Raw genomic sequence first — 18834 nt, forward strand, 5'->3', positions numbered from 1 at the left:
TAACAGTCTGATATACTATTAAATAGATGCAATGCTAGTTACTCATATCTTTTTACTCTAAGTTAGAATTTGTGTGCACAAACGTCATGGAAATTGTTGCATTTCCTTTGAGCATGAACACAAAACAACAAAATATGTACCAGAGAACATAACTTTTTTTTTTTTACTCAGTAAATACAATGCCAGATTTGGTATTTCTGATGTTTTCTTAATTTCTGTCTCTGGTTGTATGTGACTACGCTGCTCCTCACTCTCTGCTGCTAGTGCTCCAATTGTGTTATCTGTATCATGAAGCTCCCTGTGCTAAGTTTAAATGGGACTTTCGGCTGCAACAGCAACATTTTGCTTTGATGACTTTGGTTAAGATTAACATACATTGTTTTTACCTGCATATTTCCGTTGTTCCCTTCATCTGCGTCTTTTTGATTATTATCTTATGAAGTTTTCACATCAGCGGCAGTGAAGATCAATTGCCTGCACATACTGACACAGTCCTAAAGGCAAGACATCTGATGAATTATGTCCAACTCACTGAGACGTCTAACAAATCCTTTGTGATTTTTATATCACAAATATTTTTTGAGGCTCAATGTATTGCAAGGTTGAAATCTAATGTATTTAGTCTTCTTGACTATCATAATAATCTCATATTTGTGGCTGCATGATATCATTAAAAGTACACTTTTGAATAGGAAGCCTTTTTAAATTGCCACCTAATTGCAGCTTAAGATGGTTTGAATTCATGTGTGTTTTTGCCAAAAACGGTTTTCGGCTCAGTCTGGGTCCAATAGAAATAAACTTACAGTGTGGAAACCATTAACGTAGACCGATGCTGAAATGTCCTTCTCTGTATTTACTCAGTAAACCTTGACAGAGAGAACAAAGACAATCAATGGTTGGGTGTTTCAGTCAAAAGTCAGGGAATTGGAGGCAAAGTGGTGGTAAGTATTCTACATATTTTTTTAATATAAAGTAACAAAAAGAAAAGTATAAATTTTTTTTAGCTAACCCTACTGACTGAAACAACATATACCACATGTTTCTCACAGGTCTGTGCTCACCTGTATGAGCTAAGACAACGAGTCAGACAACCTTCTGAAACTCGGGATCCCATCGGACGTTGCTATGTTCTCAGCGATGACCTGACAAAGCGAGATGAACTGGATGGAGGAGAATGGAAGTTCTGTCAGGGCCGACCTCAGGGACACGAGCAGTTCGGTTTCTGTCAGCAGGGCCTCTCTGTCAATTTCACTCCAGATAGAAAGTACATCTTGTTCGGCGCTCCAGGAACCTACAACTGGAAAGGTAATGTGTAGAGGCAGCTTTTTGGTTTTTACCAATTTTTCCAAATTGATCATATTTTACAAAGCATCTCCAACTTTATGGAAATGGTTTGGAAATTATTATTTTCTGTTGTATATGATGAAAATATACAGAGATTCTTATAATCAAGTAAAATGTTTTTATTGTAATCTAAAAAGAAAAACGATCAATGTAAATATTTTAATTAACATTCTACTGACTGCAGATCAGGGCTCATGATTTATGGACCAATCTACTGATTGAATACAAACAGTGGCAGACCATAAATCTAATTAAGCTCTTGGATTTATCTAATAGGATAATGAGTTAAATTGATTAGTTTCAGTCGGATATAAAAAAAAAGAAATCACAGAGACAGTGTTTAATACTCATTGCTATTACTAAGTTAATCTAAAATTAATTATAAACTTTAAACAAGGGGACTAAATCGATATCTAGTTATTTGTATAGGCTACATTCACAACAAATTTCCTCGAATTTCACAAAAAAACAAACAGTGTACGGAAGTTAAAGAAAGCTTTGTTTGCAGAAAGTCAAACAAGGCAAAACATGAAAAACCTTTGATTTTGTTTATCTTTTACATTTGAAAATTAAACCAAGTTTAGAAATGTCTAATGCTAAAAAAGAATACCAGTAACAACTTATAAGTTTGACCTTTTTTATTTAGAAAGGAACTAATAATTTAACAAGAACTTTAGGAGAGCATTTACATTACAGGTAAAGTGGAGGATTTTTCGTGAATTTTTGAAAAAGACCCGCCCTCTCCACTTTCCACAACCCTGTACCCGCTCCCAAGAGGGAACACCAATTTTTCCACTATGTCAGACTCACCATCAGTAAGTGAAAAACTGGGACGAGCACCTAGGACAGCCTTACGTAAAGATATATGACCAGAATGATTGACAATTAGGAGGGCCACTTATTTTGATGATCCACCTAGGAAAAGAACATCCTCCACTATACCTTTAAATAAACCAATATTTACAACTAGAAACTTCAACTATAGGCAAACAAACAAGAAGGCCAAAATAGACCTCATGTCCAATGAGTTTATTTTTTATTTTTATACTATTATTTTTTTATTATTATTATTATTTTTTATTGTTTTTTTTTCACTGAGGTTTACTCTAAGTAAAAGCTACTTTTTAGGAGATATAAAATAGCAAATAATTTTGAGCATTTTTCCCCGGCCTTGTTTGATGCCTCAAATTTTTTCACCTGATATATTTTTTTTTAAATGTTAAGTTATTTTCTGATTTCTCAGTAACATACTTAGGGTTTTTGTCTTATTTTTATAGCTTAGCACTTATTTTATGCTGATGGGAAGATGATGTGAGCTGCTGCTAGAACCAGCTCTCTTGAAAAATAATTCACAATTTTATTTAAATAATTGTCAACCTGAACCTTTTTACACTGTCTTTAAAGTATTTCTAAAAACTTTCAGCTTTTTTTTTATTTTTGCTATGCAGCGAATATAGCCTTTGTTGGCTCTATAGTAGGCCAAAGGGTGCAGATGTTTTAAAACCCATCATATTCCCCACAGTATCTCATAAAATAATACCACAGAAAAAAAATCTTCTTTTGTTTTGCTTGTCTACAGAGATCTCTGCTGCCACAAAAAAAAGAAGAAAAAAAAAATCCCCGTAGATGAACAGACAGACCTCATTAGAAATTACCATTCCATTTTGAGTCATATATGTTTCCTATGAGAAAATATTAATAAATATTTTAACAGCAAATATTTTGGAAATCTTAGAGAGAAATAGAGGAAATCAAATTAGGATAATCAGCAGTAAGTTACATGTGTGTGGATGTACAATCCCAAACGTTTGTTGTTGTAGTAATTGCATTTTTTGCTCCTATGATGTGACCCACAGATAGATACTATTTACTGCTTAGGTTACATCTTTATTTCTATTTTTAAAGTAAAATTAGGTGAATACACATGCATGCAAAATTTTTCTTTTTATTTTGAATACAGTTTGAAAATATTTTACAAATTTATTCAGATGATGCAGTAAAATACAACCTTGTATTGTCTGATCACATAGAATCCGTTCGAAATACACAGATATTTGTGTAAACAGTTTAATAGTTGTAAAGCTTTTTCAAGACAATTCATGTAAATGGTTATTCTATATATTCTGCATGTGGTAAAAAGAAAGGACACCCTATGATGATTTTATTTTCTTAATAACATATTTAATTTAGTCTTTAGCAGGTTCTGACATATGAAAACAATGTAGCTGCATCAAAAACTTAAATCTGTAAAAAAAATCCGTGAGTTCAAATGGGTTGTTCTTTCTTTTTCACCAGCAGGCTTGAAAGGTTTTTCTTGTTGCTCTGCTGTGCCTTCACCTGTTTCCCTTCCAGGCGAGATGCGAGTCGAGCTCCTCAACCAGACTGCGCTCGAACTTGATTTCTATGACGATGGCCCATACGAGGTGGCAGATAACAAGGATTTCAATGCACGTCTCATCCCAGTGCCCTACCACAGTTATATGGGTAGGATTCGCCCTCCATGCTCACTGCTGCCCCTGGGCACAGGAGACAAGGAGAGGGCCGTGTGAGGCTGACGTGGGGCTCAGACTGTAACCTGAATAAACACAAGAACAGTAGCTGCAGTTCAACAACCCCTTGCTGGAAGAGGATAAACTTGTTTTAGTGTCACTCCCATTCCCTGGGGATTGTTTCTGACTGAGAATGTGACTCATAAAACCCAAAATATGACTCAATAACTTTCTCATAGTGGGTGGACATGTCAAAAATGCCTGAAGCTGACTGTAGTCTGAGATGAATTCTTTTGATGCCAGTGATTATTGCTTTTCCTGTGAAAACAAGGGAAATATTGTTATACTCCAGCTTCAGTACGACAGTGCTACCCTCATTCCTTGTTCCACCCTCCTCATGAGGCTGGAGACAAAACATGACACATTTTTAAGCAGTTGGGATGCAGTCTGAACCAAAAACGTCATCTTTCCTACACGAACTCTGTGGTTTTGCAGGCAAAAATGCTGCTAAGCCGCAAAAACAAAGCACCAATCAATCACAGGCTGTCTCACCTGCACTGCCCTTCTCTTTTCCTCCCTCACCATTCCACCACCCCATCACCCCCCCCCCCCCCCCACACGCATCCCTTTTTCTTTCTTTCCTTTGCCTTTCTTCTCCTTTTTTTTGGGCCACATAGGGCTCTTGTTCATGGCTAGCGCTGTTGAAGATACACTGGTGCACAAAACTCTGGAGCCTTCCACACCGTTTCAGGACGTAGCTCATCATAGCTACCTAGGTTTGTAGGAGTGGAGTGTTGTGCTTTGGTTTAGGTTGGAGTTGTAGTGGATGTAGTCTCCGTCTTTGTCTTAAGCATTTGTCCTGGGACGTAGGTTTTTAGTAGTTTTTATACCATAATAAAGAGAAACTTTCTTTTTCTGTAATCTTTGATAAATGTATTTGAATACCCTTTCCTTACACAGTTATTAAAGCAGCACTGTGTAAATTTTGAGCAAAGTACTGACATTATTAAATCATTTTTTTAGGAACACTTGCATTGAATCGGTGCTCTATGCAAGCTTCTGTTCGCAAAAACTTTCCAATGTAACTTGAGAGGGTTGGATCATCATTGAATGAGTCATGAATTAGAGCTTCAGTTGTGATAATAAATTGACCAGGGGCTTTTTTCATGGGTGCACTGAACAAGTAATAATAACCAATATAATAAAAAACATACAAAAAAAAAAAAAAAAAAAAAAAAAAAGCAAGAGCGCTTTGTTTAATATATTTAGTAAGCCCAAAAGCCAAAGTTGCATTGCAGACCCCTGATCTAACAGATGTGAGATCAGTGGATATTAGTATGGCCGAAGCGCAAAGCTGACTGTCATTTCTAAATAATTAATTAAATAAATGGTAATGGTAAAATGTTCAATTGGTCCAAGGAATGAATCACTTTGAATTTCTTCTGTCATCCCACAATCAGAAATTGATTTGGTATAAGATGACAAAAAAAAAACTGATCTAAAAATAGATAAAAGACTTTCTGAAATAAGTGTATTTTCCCTTCATATAAATATGGAGATAAGATGATCTATCAAAGGAATGCATTTTACAGATTTTGTTCTCATAATAAAAGTAAATAATTCTATTCTATTTGAAAATTTACTTACATGTCAATATGCTTATTCAAAAAAATATCTTATCTACATAACAGCAAATCTTTTCAGAAGAGGGGTCATAACAAGAACCAGGACCAATTTAACAGGGGCACTAGCCCCCTGTTGGCCCCTGTCTAAATCAGCCCATGCTTAGCTGCCCTGATCAGACTTATTTTCGGTTGTCTAATGCAGGGTTTAATCTTGAGTTACTTGTAGACACAAGTCTTCTCAGTCTGCTGACCCAACGTGGTCTGGTGATCTACTACTAGATTCCAAAATAGGGAGACACTTTGACTGCAACAGTGCAGTGTTATTAGTTGCTTTAAGGGGAGCTAAACCTAGAAGTTACAGATTAGCGCCCCCAGTGGTTAAAAATTACACAGTGTTGCTTTCATGTTTTTTTTTTTTTTTTTCTTCAACAGCTTATCTTTGAGTCAAAAAGAAGGTTTTCTCTTTATTTATAGTAGCACTAGGATGTTTGTCTGTTTTGTCCAGCGTCTTTACTGTTTTAGATCTTTCGTCTGAGTCTGTTTGAGTAAAACTTTCCAGAGCATCTTGGTGGTGGGTTTTCTGTTGATGTTGAGACTTCCAATTAACAAAACTGTGTTCAAGAGTTTAACCTAACAACCAACAGTGAGCATGCATGTACAGACATTTTTCTGATTTAAATTCCATTACAGGTACTGTAACATATAGCTTTTTATCTTTTTAGCCATAGCCTTAATTTAATTTATTTGCAAAGCATTAAAGTAGTGTGATGTATTCCGGGTGATAGACCAATACAAACACTTGCATGGTTGAACAGTAAGACTTTATTACATTATTTTTGCCGGTGATACTGGCCAAGAAGTCACTGATCAGAGATGAAGCTATGAGCCCAGTGGTAAATCTGGAAGAGTTTAAGAGAGTTATATCTAGGTTTGGAAACTGGTGGATAGTGAAACAGGGGCAGGAATATAAATATAGCTACACCAAATTAGGTAAAACAATTTAAAAAAATGGAAGAAAGAACTGTAACATTAGGTTTTGTTATGAGGAAATAAAAGCCTTGTATGGGAAGCTAGATGCATCATACCAACCATGCTACAGAGGCTGCATCATGCTTTGGAAATTATTTTCTTTAACAGGACCAGAAAACCAATTCAACCAATTCACAACACATGTCATCTCAAGGCACTTTACAATTCAACCAGATCATACAGACTGATTGGTTTAAAGTTTTCTATTAAGGATAAGCAGCTGATTGCATCAACTTATTGACTCTTCAGCAATCCCTCACACTACTGTAAGCATGCTTGTAGCAACAGAGGAGAGAACTCCCTCAATGTCAGTTTAAACTATTTAAGAAACTCCTCAGAATTGTATTTTAAATGAAAGAGTTTAAGCTTTATCCCCCACTTCCCAGTTATGCTGCATTCTTTAAAGTCATTATGAAACAATATTAAAATTTTGTGGTAACTCCTTGCTTTGAATGGACACATAATACACAGAAACCCGTTAAAAATACATAGAAAAATATAGAAATTTATTTGTTAAATACATAAAATACACTAAGTAGAAAATATTAACACAGAAATATCAGGAGATGTGTCTTTGTCTGTAGATTATTAATGGTGTGTTGGTCTATCACATAAAATCATCAAATATATGGGAGTTGGTAGTTGTAGAGTAAATCAATGTGAAAAAGGTTAGTGAGTAGTAACACTTTTGGAAGATATTATATATTATATCATTATGTAGGTGTGGAATTACAGTATAATCAATAAAGCTAATTTATCAGAGAATTATTCATCTGGCCAATGCCACGATAATTCGTTGATGGACACTGAAGTATTTTTAAAAAAGTATTAAAATTTTAAATAAAAAGCATTTCATGCCACACAACAATACAGTGGTTGTAGAAGGGGGTAGATATTTTAGATAGAATTTCTTGCATACGTTCAGAGATTAGTTGTATGAGCAATGGAACTACCATTAATTTTTATGTTGCACTACAGTAGGCCAGTATTTTGCAGAATTTCAATGCCTTCTAATCAGAGGAGTAATTACATGTTTGTATTGTGTGATGGGAAAAAAATACAATCTTTGGGTTAACAAGAATCACCAGCTTCCTTTATGCTTCTGATTACTGACTTTTTTAAAGAACATCTTTAACAAACAAACTTAAACCATGTGTAGTCACCTGTTAAGAGGAAGGGGTTACATTTAGTGTTGATTTTCAGTTATTTATTGTGTGGATCTACATTAAATCTCCTTCCATTCACATTCTTCTTACCCCCTGCCTACCTTTGCAATGTTGAGCTGTCTCCTTGACAACGCTAATTCCCTCATGACCTTTTAGCCCTCATTTATCAGTCACATGCTCCCATTGATCCTGCAAAAAGATATGACACACTCATATGCATGCTTGCTAACATTTATACCATTGTTACTACTCTCTATCAGGTTATTTCATGTCACTTTGTATTCAATTCATTTAAAAATGCTTTTAAAGATAAATAAATATAAAGAAATTTACTTTTGTTTCATTTAGATATGAAGAAATTTGAAAAGCAAGGACAAAAATATGAAAGAACCTATAGGATAATTGCAGATGTTTGGATAAAAATGCAACATTGAATCAAATCATACTTATCTAAAATATTTTATTTCATGATCATATGGTGAAACTATAAGAACAACACCCATTTTAGTAGTGTTGCTACTGCTAAATAGTTTCATGCTACTTTTACTTCTAAATAAAGCTTATAGTGTAAGCTGCTTGGTGGTACGCATCTCAAAAGCCTCCGTTTGCTGAAAAAGTAACACCCCGTCTCCATTTGTTGGTTTTAGAGGAGCCACAATGTTAAATTCCACACCTGCCACCCTGGAGTCGCTCTTATTTGTGTCCCCCTAGTCTTTTTTTTTTTGCATGTTTACATAGAGCTAACAAGTGTCCTGTGTGTTCCAATAGATTAACATTTTTATAACAACACTCTGCATGCTTCTTGGATTGTAAAAATGCACAAATTTCAGTAAAAGATTCTGAATGAATTGCAATTTCTGTTACAGCTTAATAAAGGAATACTAACACCATATTTTAAGGAAGTAAATGAACCACTGCAACGGCTTTGGGTCACTTGATTTACATTCAAGTGTTTTAACATTCCTGCACACATAAGCCAACATAGAGCATGAATGAAGATGGAAGAGATTTATTTGGCAATAAATCTGGTTAATGCGCCTCCTCCTTATTTACATACTCCAGCAGTCTGATGCAGAGCTGCAGCGTCATCAGTCTCATCAGACCAGGACATCAAGCGTCTCTTTCTCCCCAAGCCAGTGTGCTTTTACTAGCAGACACAAATACACCACACAGGACATTTAAACACATCATGGCTTTGGCATAAAATCAATAGTCACTTAAGTTACACATTTCATTAACAAGAAGCCAAACAGATCATCCCACAGAGAAGAGCTAAGCTGCTAAACATTACAGCCAATACTAACATCCAAAACCGGCTCTGCTATCTTTCTATCTTTTCTTCTTCTCATCCTTCTTTCTCTTCTTACACCAGGGTTTTCTGTAGACTCAGCAAAAGGTATAATGAACCAAGAGGAGCTGACCTTTGTGGCCGGCGCACCACGTGCCAATCACACAGGGGCTGTTGTGCTGCTGAAGACGGACAATGTGCACCGACTTGTGCCACAGCACATCTTTTGGGGGGAGGAGCTTGCATCCTCCTTTGGATATTCTGTTTCCACTGTTGATCTCAACAATGATGGGTGAGGAAAAGACAATTTATAATTAATTGTGGAATATTATTAGAGATACTTGATATATAAGAGAAAAATCATTCATACCTTTTAGTTTTATTGGTACTTTAGAGAATAAACTGACCCAAAGCAAAATATGAAATCATAAAAAGCTAAATTGTTATCAAAGAACTCTAGAAATAACGTCCTAAAATTAAGGTGTAAACAATTTCCCAGCCTGCATTACTCAAATACCCCTCAAAAAATTTACTGCAACAATATACCTTCAATAGCCACTTGTTTGTAAGTTATATAAAGTCTAAATAAAGTTGGTTTGTGAAGGACTTCGAGGTATCTTAGTGAACATTTAAAGAATATTCACAAAAACCCCAACGAGAAAAATAATCGCAACCAGAGAACCAAACAACAGAGAACAAAATGATTTATCTAAAAGTAGAATTAGTATACTCAAACTGCAAACACATTGTTGTCAACCTAAACTGACTGAAGACTGACAGTATTTATCAATGGGTTTTTAACGGGTCAATGGAAGCTCTGGTTTCATTGCTGGTCTCACTCCTTACAGCTTTTTAACATTGCTAAGAGCACCTCTGATGACAATTTACTATATGTTTTTGTTTTTTTTTAACAATGAAATACTAAGCACTGTGCAACATTATTTGCTGGTTCAGGTATGGGGTTTTGAAACCCTAGCTAGCTGGACATTAAAAGCATCTTAGATAATAGTATATACATAGATAACAATTGAAAATAATAAATAATTTCATAATTTTTCTATGGTAATGGCATAACTTTCTTTATTTGTCATTTGTGTATTTAAATGCTTTAAAAAAAGCTTTTTAATACCTGACAGAAGAAATATCCGAAACTGCTTCAAAGTCTGTATTCTTAACAAACGGCTCACAGAGAAAGGATTTAGTGAATTTGTTTCATTTGATCATGGCTAATTTCTTAAGTAAAGGGCAGAATCGTTTCAATATGTGACCAACTGCTTCTGTTTCTGCTTTTAGGTGGACAGATGTGATTGTTGGGGCTCCTAACTTTTTTGACCGTAAAGCAGAGATTGGAGGGGCTGTTTATGTGTATCTAAACCCCTTTGGTCACTGGACTGATCAGGCCAGACCAATCCGCCTGAACGGGACATATGATTCCATGTTTGGGATGACAGTCAGCAATATCGGTGATCTTGATCAGGATGGATATGGAGGTGTGAGCAACGTTGTTTTTTATTTACTGAGCCTATGTGTTAATTGTGAATTTCAATTAGAAATCCCATATAGCTTTAAAAACAAGTTGCTTTCAATTTATATACTGAGCCTAACGTTTCTGTATCCAAATGTTTCTGTGTTTGCAACTTTTTTGCTGCTTTTAACAGGTTAAATTGACCTTATTATTTGGGCTTTGGGAACTTATATTATTAAATCAACTTTTTCTAATATTTTCAGATATTGCAGTGGGGGCTCCATTTGATGGAGATGGGAAAGTTTTTATCTACAGAGGCTTGGAGACTGGAATTGAGACAAAACCGGCTCAGGTGAGTTTTTTCGAAGGAAAGTTTTAAAGTATAAATGAAGGAAAGTGAAGCTCTTTGTAAATATAATCTATATCACTTTAGGTTCTGGATGGCCATGACTTTGATGTGAAACGTTTTGGATACTCCATCTCAGGAGGTCTGGATATTGATGAGAACCACTATCCAGATGTGGTTGTCGGTTCTCTTAATGACTCAGTTGTTCTCTTCAGGTAACAGAAAAACAATTATTGAAATTACATCCTTACAGTCATTTTTCCAGCAAACCCCTAAAATGAATTCAAAGGTCAAATCTTTAATTACTTAGTGACTGTTTTATGCATTTGTTTTTAATCAAAATGTATGTGGTTGTGCTGGCAACTACTCAAAAAGGACATTTAACCAGATATACTTGATTTACTGCAACTCGATGCATCTTACTGTTCTGTTTCTGTGTCCTGAAGGTCTCGTCCAGTCATCCAAGTAACGAGAGATGTTACAATCGACCCTCAATATATTGATTTGGAGCAGAAGAACTGCAAGGGGAGAGAGGGATTCTGGTAGGAACCTATAATGTGAAAACCTTCTATGATGACTTATTAATAAGCTGAAGGCTATGTTGCTGAAAAAAAAACCTTCTGGCAATATTTAACAATATTTAACTTTAACTTCCTTTTAGTGTCGAGGTTCAGGCCTGCTTTATGTTCACTGCACATCCTCATCACTACTCACCACATATTAGTAAGTATAATCAACACATTCAGCTTTTTATTGTTTCACATATCTTTTTATACCTTATCAAATATACTATGGCGAATTAGAAACCTTTCTTCATATTAGAGTTGCGCGATTATATTCAATCTTGATGTGTCATGAACTTGTTGACCTGTTGTTTTACTTTATTATTACCAAACAACAAAGGAAAATTAATAAAAAAAATCTTTCAAAGCAATTCTTAACAAAATCTTAACACAATAAAAACAAAATTAGCACACAGCATGACGTGTGCACCAGAGGGGATCGATTAGCCCACCTCTACTTATTATAGGTGTAACGGCATTAAAATAGTAAAAAAGGTAGACATCTATATATTGGTTGTTCTGAATTCGTTTTGCTGGATTATTTAACGTTTTACACCTTTTCTTATTTCTTTTTGCATTTCTAAGCCCTAGTGGTTCAGTTTGAGGCAGACATGGAGCGCAGAAAGCTGGGTCTCCCTCACCGTGTCGACTTCCTGGGACGCAGCTCTCTGGACCCTGAGTACACACAGACAGAAGAGGTGGAGCTTCATCGTCAGCGCCATACTGCCTGCACCACAGCCATCTTCCAGCTGCATGTTAGTCACTAATTACAACCCCTTTATTTTTTTATTCTTGCAGTCAATATACTAAAAAACATATTCATATTTTTGACTAAATATTCTTGGTCATGTTTGTTTCCCGTCCAAGCAGGAAAGCATTCGTGACAAATTGCGTCCCATTTCATTGGCAATTACTCACACAATCAAGCCTGTGCCACCGCGCAGGCACTCTGCGAAGAAAGCGCAGAAGCTACCACCTGTACTCAATATCTCTCCATCTAACACGTTACATTCTGAGGTATGTGGAAAAAAAGGTTGTAATAAAGCTTTTAGGGAAAAACTTGAATAAGAAAGAGTTTCTACAAGTTGCATTCTTTTTTTTTGTTTGCTTTTTATCTCAGGTGAACTTCCTGCGACAAGGATGCGGCAGCGACAAAATCTGTCAGAGCAATCTGAAGCTGAGCTACCAGTTTGGAACCAAACCCCTCAGCTCTGACTTCTTCACCCCTCTGCCAAAGTAAATTAGTCTGCGAACAGGAAAAGTTCAATGATGCATCTGCAAATCAAAATCTACCTCAGTATTAGCCTCATGTTGCTATACTTTCCAAAGCTTGTTTAATCTGCTAATTTTAAGCCTTTTAAATGTAGTTTTAAATCTTTAAAACTGTTCCAAGAAGTTGACCCAAGTTTTACTTTGTCTTCATACAGAGATGATGATGGCGTGCAGGTGTTTTCTCTGTCTGATCAGCGACTGGTGGTGCTGGAGATCACCGTCACCAACATGCCTTCAGACCCTCTGAACCCTGAGGAGGATGGTGATGATGCTCATGCTTCCCAACTGTTTATCTCCCTTCCAGACGCGTTACCTTATGCTGGCTCCAGGGTCCCACCACAGGTAATGTCTGAAAGTAACATTTATAGTTATCCCCATGTAATGTAATGTTGAGTATCTTCTCTGACTCTAAGTCTTCGATGTTCCGTCTAACCATAGATGATATGTCAAGCCAATCAGAACGGCTCCCTAGTTGAATGTGATCTTGGAAACCCTGTCAAACGAAATGCAAAGGTAAAAACCTGTTTCTTTTGTCTAATCATTAGAATATGCTGCAGTGTAGAACAATTTTATAAAAAAACAAAAAACAAAACAAAAAAAAACAAATCTATTATTACCAGTATAGAAAAGACAGAAACCTCTGCCTGTCTTACTAAAAAATAAATTCATATCTAATTTGAAATATTCCCCGTTTTATTCCAGCTAATATTTACCATCAACCTGAGCACATCAAACATTACCACAGAGACCACTGAGCTGACAGCAGATCTCCAACTGGCAACGTAAGCCTCTATTATCCACTGTGAAACAACCAGGGTTTAAAGGGTAAATACTTGTGTCTATTTAAGAAGAATATTTCTTATTCTGACTTGTTTGTTTTACTCTCTGCAGGATCAGTGAGCAACTTGATCTGGATCCTGTCACAGCTTATGCTAAAGTTGTGATAGAGCTCCCCCTGTCTGTCAGTGGGTGAGGAAACAGTTTTATATATAAAAAAAATTTTCTTTGGCTTGAAGGTCATAAAGTAGTTTAAATATTGTAAAGTTTACAGACATTTGTTAATATTTGAAGGCAGGTAGTTGCAACACATTTGATTTAGGTATATTAAAGAAAAGGTGGCAAGAGGGTTTTATAGATTAATTTCCAGAAAAGTGAAAAATATGCATAATTTGTCTTAATCTTCAAAATTATCCCCCACTTTGTGTTTACAATAATATACGCTGATGTTAGCAGCTGTTAAAGAGGTAGGATTTTATGCACACCTGCTTCCCAAAGTGCTGATGTGAACATTCTTTTGCATCAGACTGGCTCGTCCTCACCAACTGTTCTTCAGCGGGATGGTGAAGGGGGAGAGCGCCATGACCAGCCTGGAGGACATCGGCAGCCCTGTGGATATAGAGCTTGTGGTGAGGGAGGAGCTGTGAGCAAGGGCTGTGATGAATTGTTGTTTTTGTGATTATTAATACAATTCTAATCCGTTAGGGAGGTTAGAAATGCAGATACTTATTGAATTAAAACAAAAAACCAAACAAAAATATCTGCAAAAAGGAAACCTTGCAATTATTTTATGTTTTCAGATTTCCAATCCTGGAAAAGCTCTCCAGACTCTAGGGTCTGCCTTCCTCAACATTATGTGGCCAAGTGAGTTGGCCAATGGGAAGTGGCTATTATATCCTGCAAGCCTGAAGTTTGAGGACCAACCAGAAACTTACTGTAGTCCTTCTGAGGCTATAAATCCTCTAAAACTGAGCTCCTCAGCTGCTGATCAGGTGGTAAGTGGCACTTTAGGCTCAGTCAGCTGTTCTCTAACCAATGCTTGCATCAAATTTTTCAAATCTTAATGTTTTTTTTAACACTTGGACTATTTACAGGTGGGTAGAAGTCGACGTTCACACCCAGAGGAGAAATATCTAGTAGTGACAAAAGACAGTGATGAACGCACCACACCTGCTGTCGCAGCTTCAGAGAGGCGCAAGTCAATAAAACTGGTAGGGACAAGAAATGGAGGCTAATTATTACAAATACACTAAGAAAACCAAACAGAAGTGGAATTTTAATACTTAAAATATAAAGGAAGTTGTTTGTGGTTTTTGTGTTAGATGAATAATCCACTGCAGAGTGTTCAGCTCTCGTTTTGCTCCTTAGGATTGCCTCCTAGGCTCGGCCCGCTGTGTGCTGTTTCAGTGTCCACTCCACAGCTTTACCGGCCAGACTGTCCTCAAGATCCATGCCAGGCTGTGGAAGAGCAGTTTCATAGAGGTAAAAAGAATATATAAAACAATAAAAAATCCAGTCCTTTATCTTTAGAGGAGGAATTAATTGTTATGTGCTTTTATCGATCAGTGCTTAGTAGGCCAATACTTGCATGGCTGTAACTGTATTTTCATTTAATTACCCTGGAGAGTGAGGTACAGATTACTAATAAAAAAAATGATAGGGAATATAGTGTAATGGGTTCATCTGAAGTCTTTGTGTCTCTTTAAGTAAAGCGTGTGCAAATTTCAACCAAAAAACTTCCACATTTGAACAATTAGAATTGTTTTTTTAACTTTTAAAGTTTGGACATTATCTATGTCTCCCAGGATTTTCCAACAGTTAGTGCTTTGGAGCTGTTGATCAGAGCCAACATCACTGTGAAGTCCAGCATCAAACACCTGGTCCTCAGGGAAGCATCTGTACAGGTACTCAACTCACCACTAACAAGAAAAGTATAAATGATCATAATACACATTTAAACAAATGAAAATCTGAAATATTTAATATTTGGGTACAGTGAGCCGGTAAAAGTGAACCTCAAAGACATTAAAGCACACAACACATAAGAAATCTAAAAGAAAATTATACATCGCATTAATTGCACATTTTACTCTCTCCTACCCACCAGATCCCAGTAATGATCTACCCTGAGCTTGGACTTGCAGACCAGTACTTGATCCCCTGGTGGATAATTCTGGTAGCCATTTTGGCAGGCATCCTGCTGCTGACTCTCCTTGTCTGCTTATTGTGGAAGGTAACCTACAGGATGTCTTTATCTCATGCATTTTACTCTGAGCAGCTGTGTAGACCTCTTTATAGTATGGATTGTCCTACTTCTATTTTTTATTTTCAGATAAATCACTAAAAGCAACTAAAGTTCAGGTCATGTATCCAAAACAAATAATAGAAAATAACTGATTAAACAGCAAAAAGTGTATCCCCATAGTGAGCTTTACTGGAAATCTACATTTTGTACATTAACTCACTCATTAACACATGTTTTAGTTAAGGGTCAGCTCATTACATTGCATTATTTCTGAAAGGTTTCTTGCTTATCTTTTTGCTGGATAAAAGCATCTTATTAGAAAGTTAAGTGGACAGTACATATGTGGCAGTAAAAAAACAAACAAAATGCTTTAATATATAATGCCTAAGAGTTTTGGTGAGGATCACATGCTAGGACATGCAAATAGAGCTAGAGTTTTTTTAGCAGACCAGACACACAGACTTATCCAGGACATGCATTTCCTGTGTCAAGCCACTGCTAAACTAGAGGCAGTGTTAGAAGCTACTAGTCTGGAAAGAAGAAGCTGTGCATGAGCTCCAAAATGCTTATTTACGATGAAAGGTAATTTTGCATTTTAATTGAAAATTAATATCTAAAACACATAAAAATATTTGAATGTCAACATAGTTTATCGAGATGCACCAATTAAATATTCTGGAATGTTAGATTCATTCATTTAGCCTTTTTTTTTATGTTCATCCAGCCTTTTTATTCACATTCTCTCTTTTAGAATTATAGTTCTTCTGCTTTCTCTCCTTTCTATTTTTTTTTTGTATCATCCTTTCTTTGAACCTGTCCTCATTTTTCTGTTTCTCCATCTCCGCCGCTGTGGTGATCTGATGCCTCAGTGCGGTTTCTTCAAACGCAGTGAGCGACGCCCGCATTATGAGACGGAGTACTACCGCGCCCATTTGGGGGTGCAGCCCTCGGAGGCGGAGAAGCAGGCATCAGAGCTATAATATTAATTATATTTCCATCTGGCCTGCTCTCCCCTCCTCCTCTCTCTCCAAGCGGTAAAACTTTTCATCGTTTGCTGCTTTGCCCACTCCAAGCATTGTACATAACAGCATGAAACAGAGACAGAGTGCTGTCACAGAGTGACGTGATTCTTACCCTTGCAGGTATTAATGCAGCAAAGAGTATAACTAACAATAACAAATCCCCTTTGAAACAGTCCTCAGAACTTGTATTCCACTTTCTCCTATTAGATCAATCCAAATCAGAATGTGGATTTTAGCATGTGAAATGCTCCCTTTATTAAGGATTGCAACTTAATTGGTGCTTGTTGAACATCATCCAGTTGTCTCTGCTTCAGGGCTTTGGGCTGCCTGCTGTGCTGTGTGCGGAACCTCTCACTGGTTAATGACCTGCACCTGTTCATTCTGGCATCAGTGTGGAGACAAGACATTTCATGAAAAAAAATGAACATACATTTTTTAAACCATGTTTAGTTTACAAAAAAAAAAGAAAAAAACTTGCCAGGATGAATATGACATACAAATGCTGTGTGTTTTCATTCTTTTTTGTTTTTTTACGAGATATGTGTTTGATAGATTTTAAATGACTCGCTTCTTTATATTAGGCTCATAATGCTTTAAAACAGAGGGCATTGCAGGTACTTATCTGGCGTGGATCTTTTTTTGACTACAGGTCAAGTGGCTTCATCTAGGTATGATTAAATGTCTAGTGGAGGATTTTCATGAATTTTTGAAAAGACCTGCCCTCTCCACTTAAAAAAAAAAATACACATGCACAACCCTGTACCTGCTCCCGAGAGGGAAAGCCCATTAAAGGCGTGCAAGCCCATTTCTCCTTGTACACGCTCTGTGTAAAAGTTGCTGTTTGCATCACTCATACAAGCTTAGTTTCCAAAAGCAGATTAAAATTTTTTCCACTATGTCAGAATCACCACCGGTAAGTCAAAATGGGGAGGAGCACGTCAGACAGCCTTACATAAACATATTACCAGAATGATTGACAATTGGAGGAGGACCACTTACTTTGATGATCCACCGAGAAAAATAACATCCTCCACTATACCTTGACATTTGATACAGGAGCCTTGAAATCTGAATATGTAAATCAGTTCCAACATTTTCATTGTTCTTTTTTCCTTTTTTTTCTTTATATCTCCTCCGCATCTTCTTTTAATGTACTCCCCTTCCTGTGTGGACAGTGTGGCTTCTTCAGACGCGCAACCTACAAAGACAAACTGCCCCAGTACCATGCAGTGAAGATTCCTCGGGAGCTTCGGCCACAGTTCCAAACTGAGAAGTCTGAAAGCGTCCAGAAAAAGGAATGGGCCACACACTGGAGTGATGGGACCTTGTAACTTTGAAGAATTTGAATCACTGTGTCTGACACTCATTCTTTCTTTGCTTTATAACTAACTGATTTCAAAAGAAAAAAAGAAAAATGCACCAAGACTGGGATCATAAGATTATGTGGATGTCAGAAACATGCAAATAGTGGCTTTTGGGCAGATCTGCATTCTTTAAACTGCAGCTCATTAACATCTTGGCCTCAGATATTCTGTTTACACTGTGCATCCACTATTTCACAGTTTGACAGCGGGCATCGAAGGCTCGCAACAAGATTAGAACAAGCATAGCTGCTCAGTATGTTTTACAGCCTACACAAGGGAGCGTTGACGCTTCGCTGTCTGTCAGCAGTTTTGACTGGCAGATCAAAGGAGGACTGGAAAATCAAAGACACTCATGAATGCACAAACATACAGGACAATATTAGATGCCAACAGACATGCAGATTGATGCAGAGGCCACATGACAAAGACTACTTTTTGCCTTAACTACTGGGACTAGAGAATGAGAAAGTAAAAGAGCTTTTTAATGAAAAGAATGCCTGGAAATAATTGTTTTGTTCGTAATAGAGAACAAATTGCATTTTTCTGGCTACTTGAAACAGTAATACAGGTGCATCCCAGTAAATTAGAATAACATTATAAGAGGAATTTATTTCAGAAATCCAGTTAAAAAAGTGGATCATATCTAAATTCCGTCAAAGTAAAAAAAAAATAAATAAATAAAAAAATCCCCTGGACTTGATTTCCAAGATTTGAAGACATTTCGCCACCGATCCAGGAAGCTTTCTCAATTCAATTCATTTGAATTGAGAAAGCTTCTTGGAGAGGTGGCGAAACATCTTCAAATCTTGGAAACCAAGTCCAGGGGATTTTTTTTTAAC

At 36.6% G+C, this 18834-nt stretch overlaps 1 protein-coding gene across 3 annotated transcripts in view; it reads left to right on the forward strand.

Moving 5' to 3' along the window:
• The window catches only part of itga7 (integrin, alpha 7), a 43022-nt gene extending 24357 nt beyond the window's left edge, over nt 1-18665 (forward strand). Inside the window, exons 3-26 of one of the 3 annotated variants that reach the window (XR_005281452.1) lie at nt 862-941; nt 1050-1305; nt 3697-3828; nt 9026-9233; nt 10235-10431; nt 10670-10758; nt 10840-10967; nt 11199-11294; nt 11414-11475; nt 11901-12070; nt 12186-12332; nt 12436-12551; nt 12743-12929; nt 13026-13100; nt 13290-13369; nt 13479-13556; nt 13891-13993; nt 14165-14359; nt 14459-14575; nt 14733-14846; nt 15170-15268; nt 15472-15597; nt 16479-16643; nt 17807-17945. Coding sequence is in view for 2 of the 3 variants with exons in the window: in XM_038292510.1 (XP_038148438.1) it covers nt 862-941; nt 1050-1305; nt 3697-3828; nt 9026-9233; nt 10235-10431; nt 10670-10758; nt 10840-10967; nt 11199-11294; nt 11414-11475; nt 11901-12070; nt 12186-12332; nt 12436-12551; nt 12743-12929; nt 13026-13100; nt 13290-13369; nt 13479-13556; nt 13891-13993; nt 14165-14359; nt 14459-14575; nt 14733-14846; nt 15170-15268; nt 15472-15597; nt 17807-17962 (3011 nt within the window). In the remaining variant the exon portion in view is untranslated. Of the gene's footprint in view, nt 1-861; nt 942-1049; nt 1306-3696; nt 3829-4510; nt 4610-9025; nt 9234-10234; nt 10432-10669; nt 10759-10839; nt 10968-11198; nt 11295-11413; nt 11476-11900; nt 12071-12185; nt 12333-12435; nt 12552-12742; nt 12930-13025; nt 13101-13289; nt 13370-13478; nt 13557-13890; nt 13994-14164; nt 14360-14458; nt 14576-14732; nt 14847-15169; nt 15269-15471; nt 15598-16478; nt 16644-17806 lie in introns of all 3 variants that reach the window. The other 2 variants (XM_038292510.1, XM_038292592.1) reach the window with 2 other exon arrangements.
• Nucleotides 18666-18834: the final 169 nt, after the last annotated feature.

Source organism: Cyprinodon tularosa, unplaced genomic scaffold (genome assembly GCF_016077235.1).
Source record: "Cyprinodon tularosa strain WSP-4 unplaced genomic scaffold, ASM1607723v1 ctg10, whole genome shotgun sequence".
NCBI lineage: Eukaryota > Metazoa > Chordata > Actinopteri > Cyprinodontiformes > Cyprinodontidae > Cyprinodon > Cyprinodon tularosa.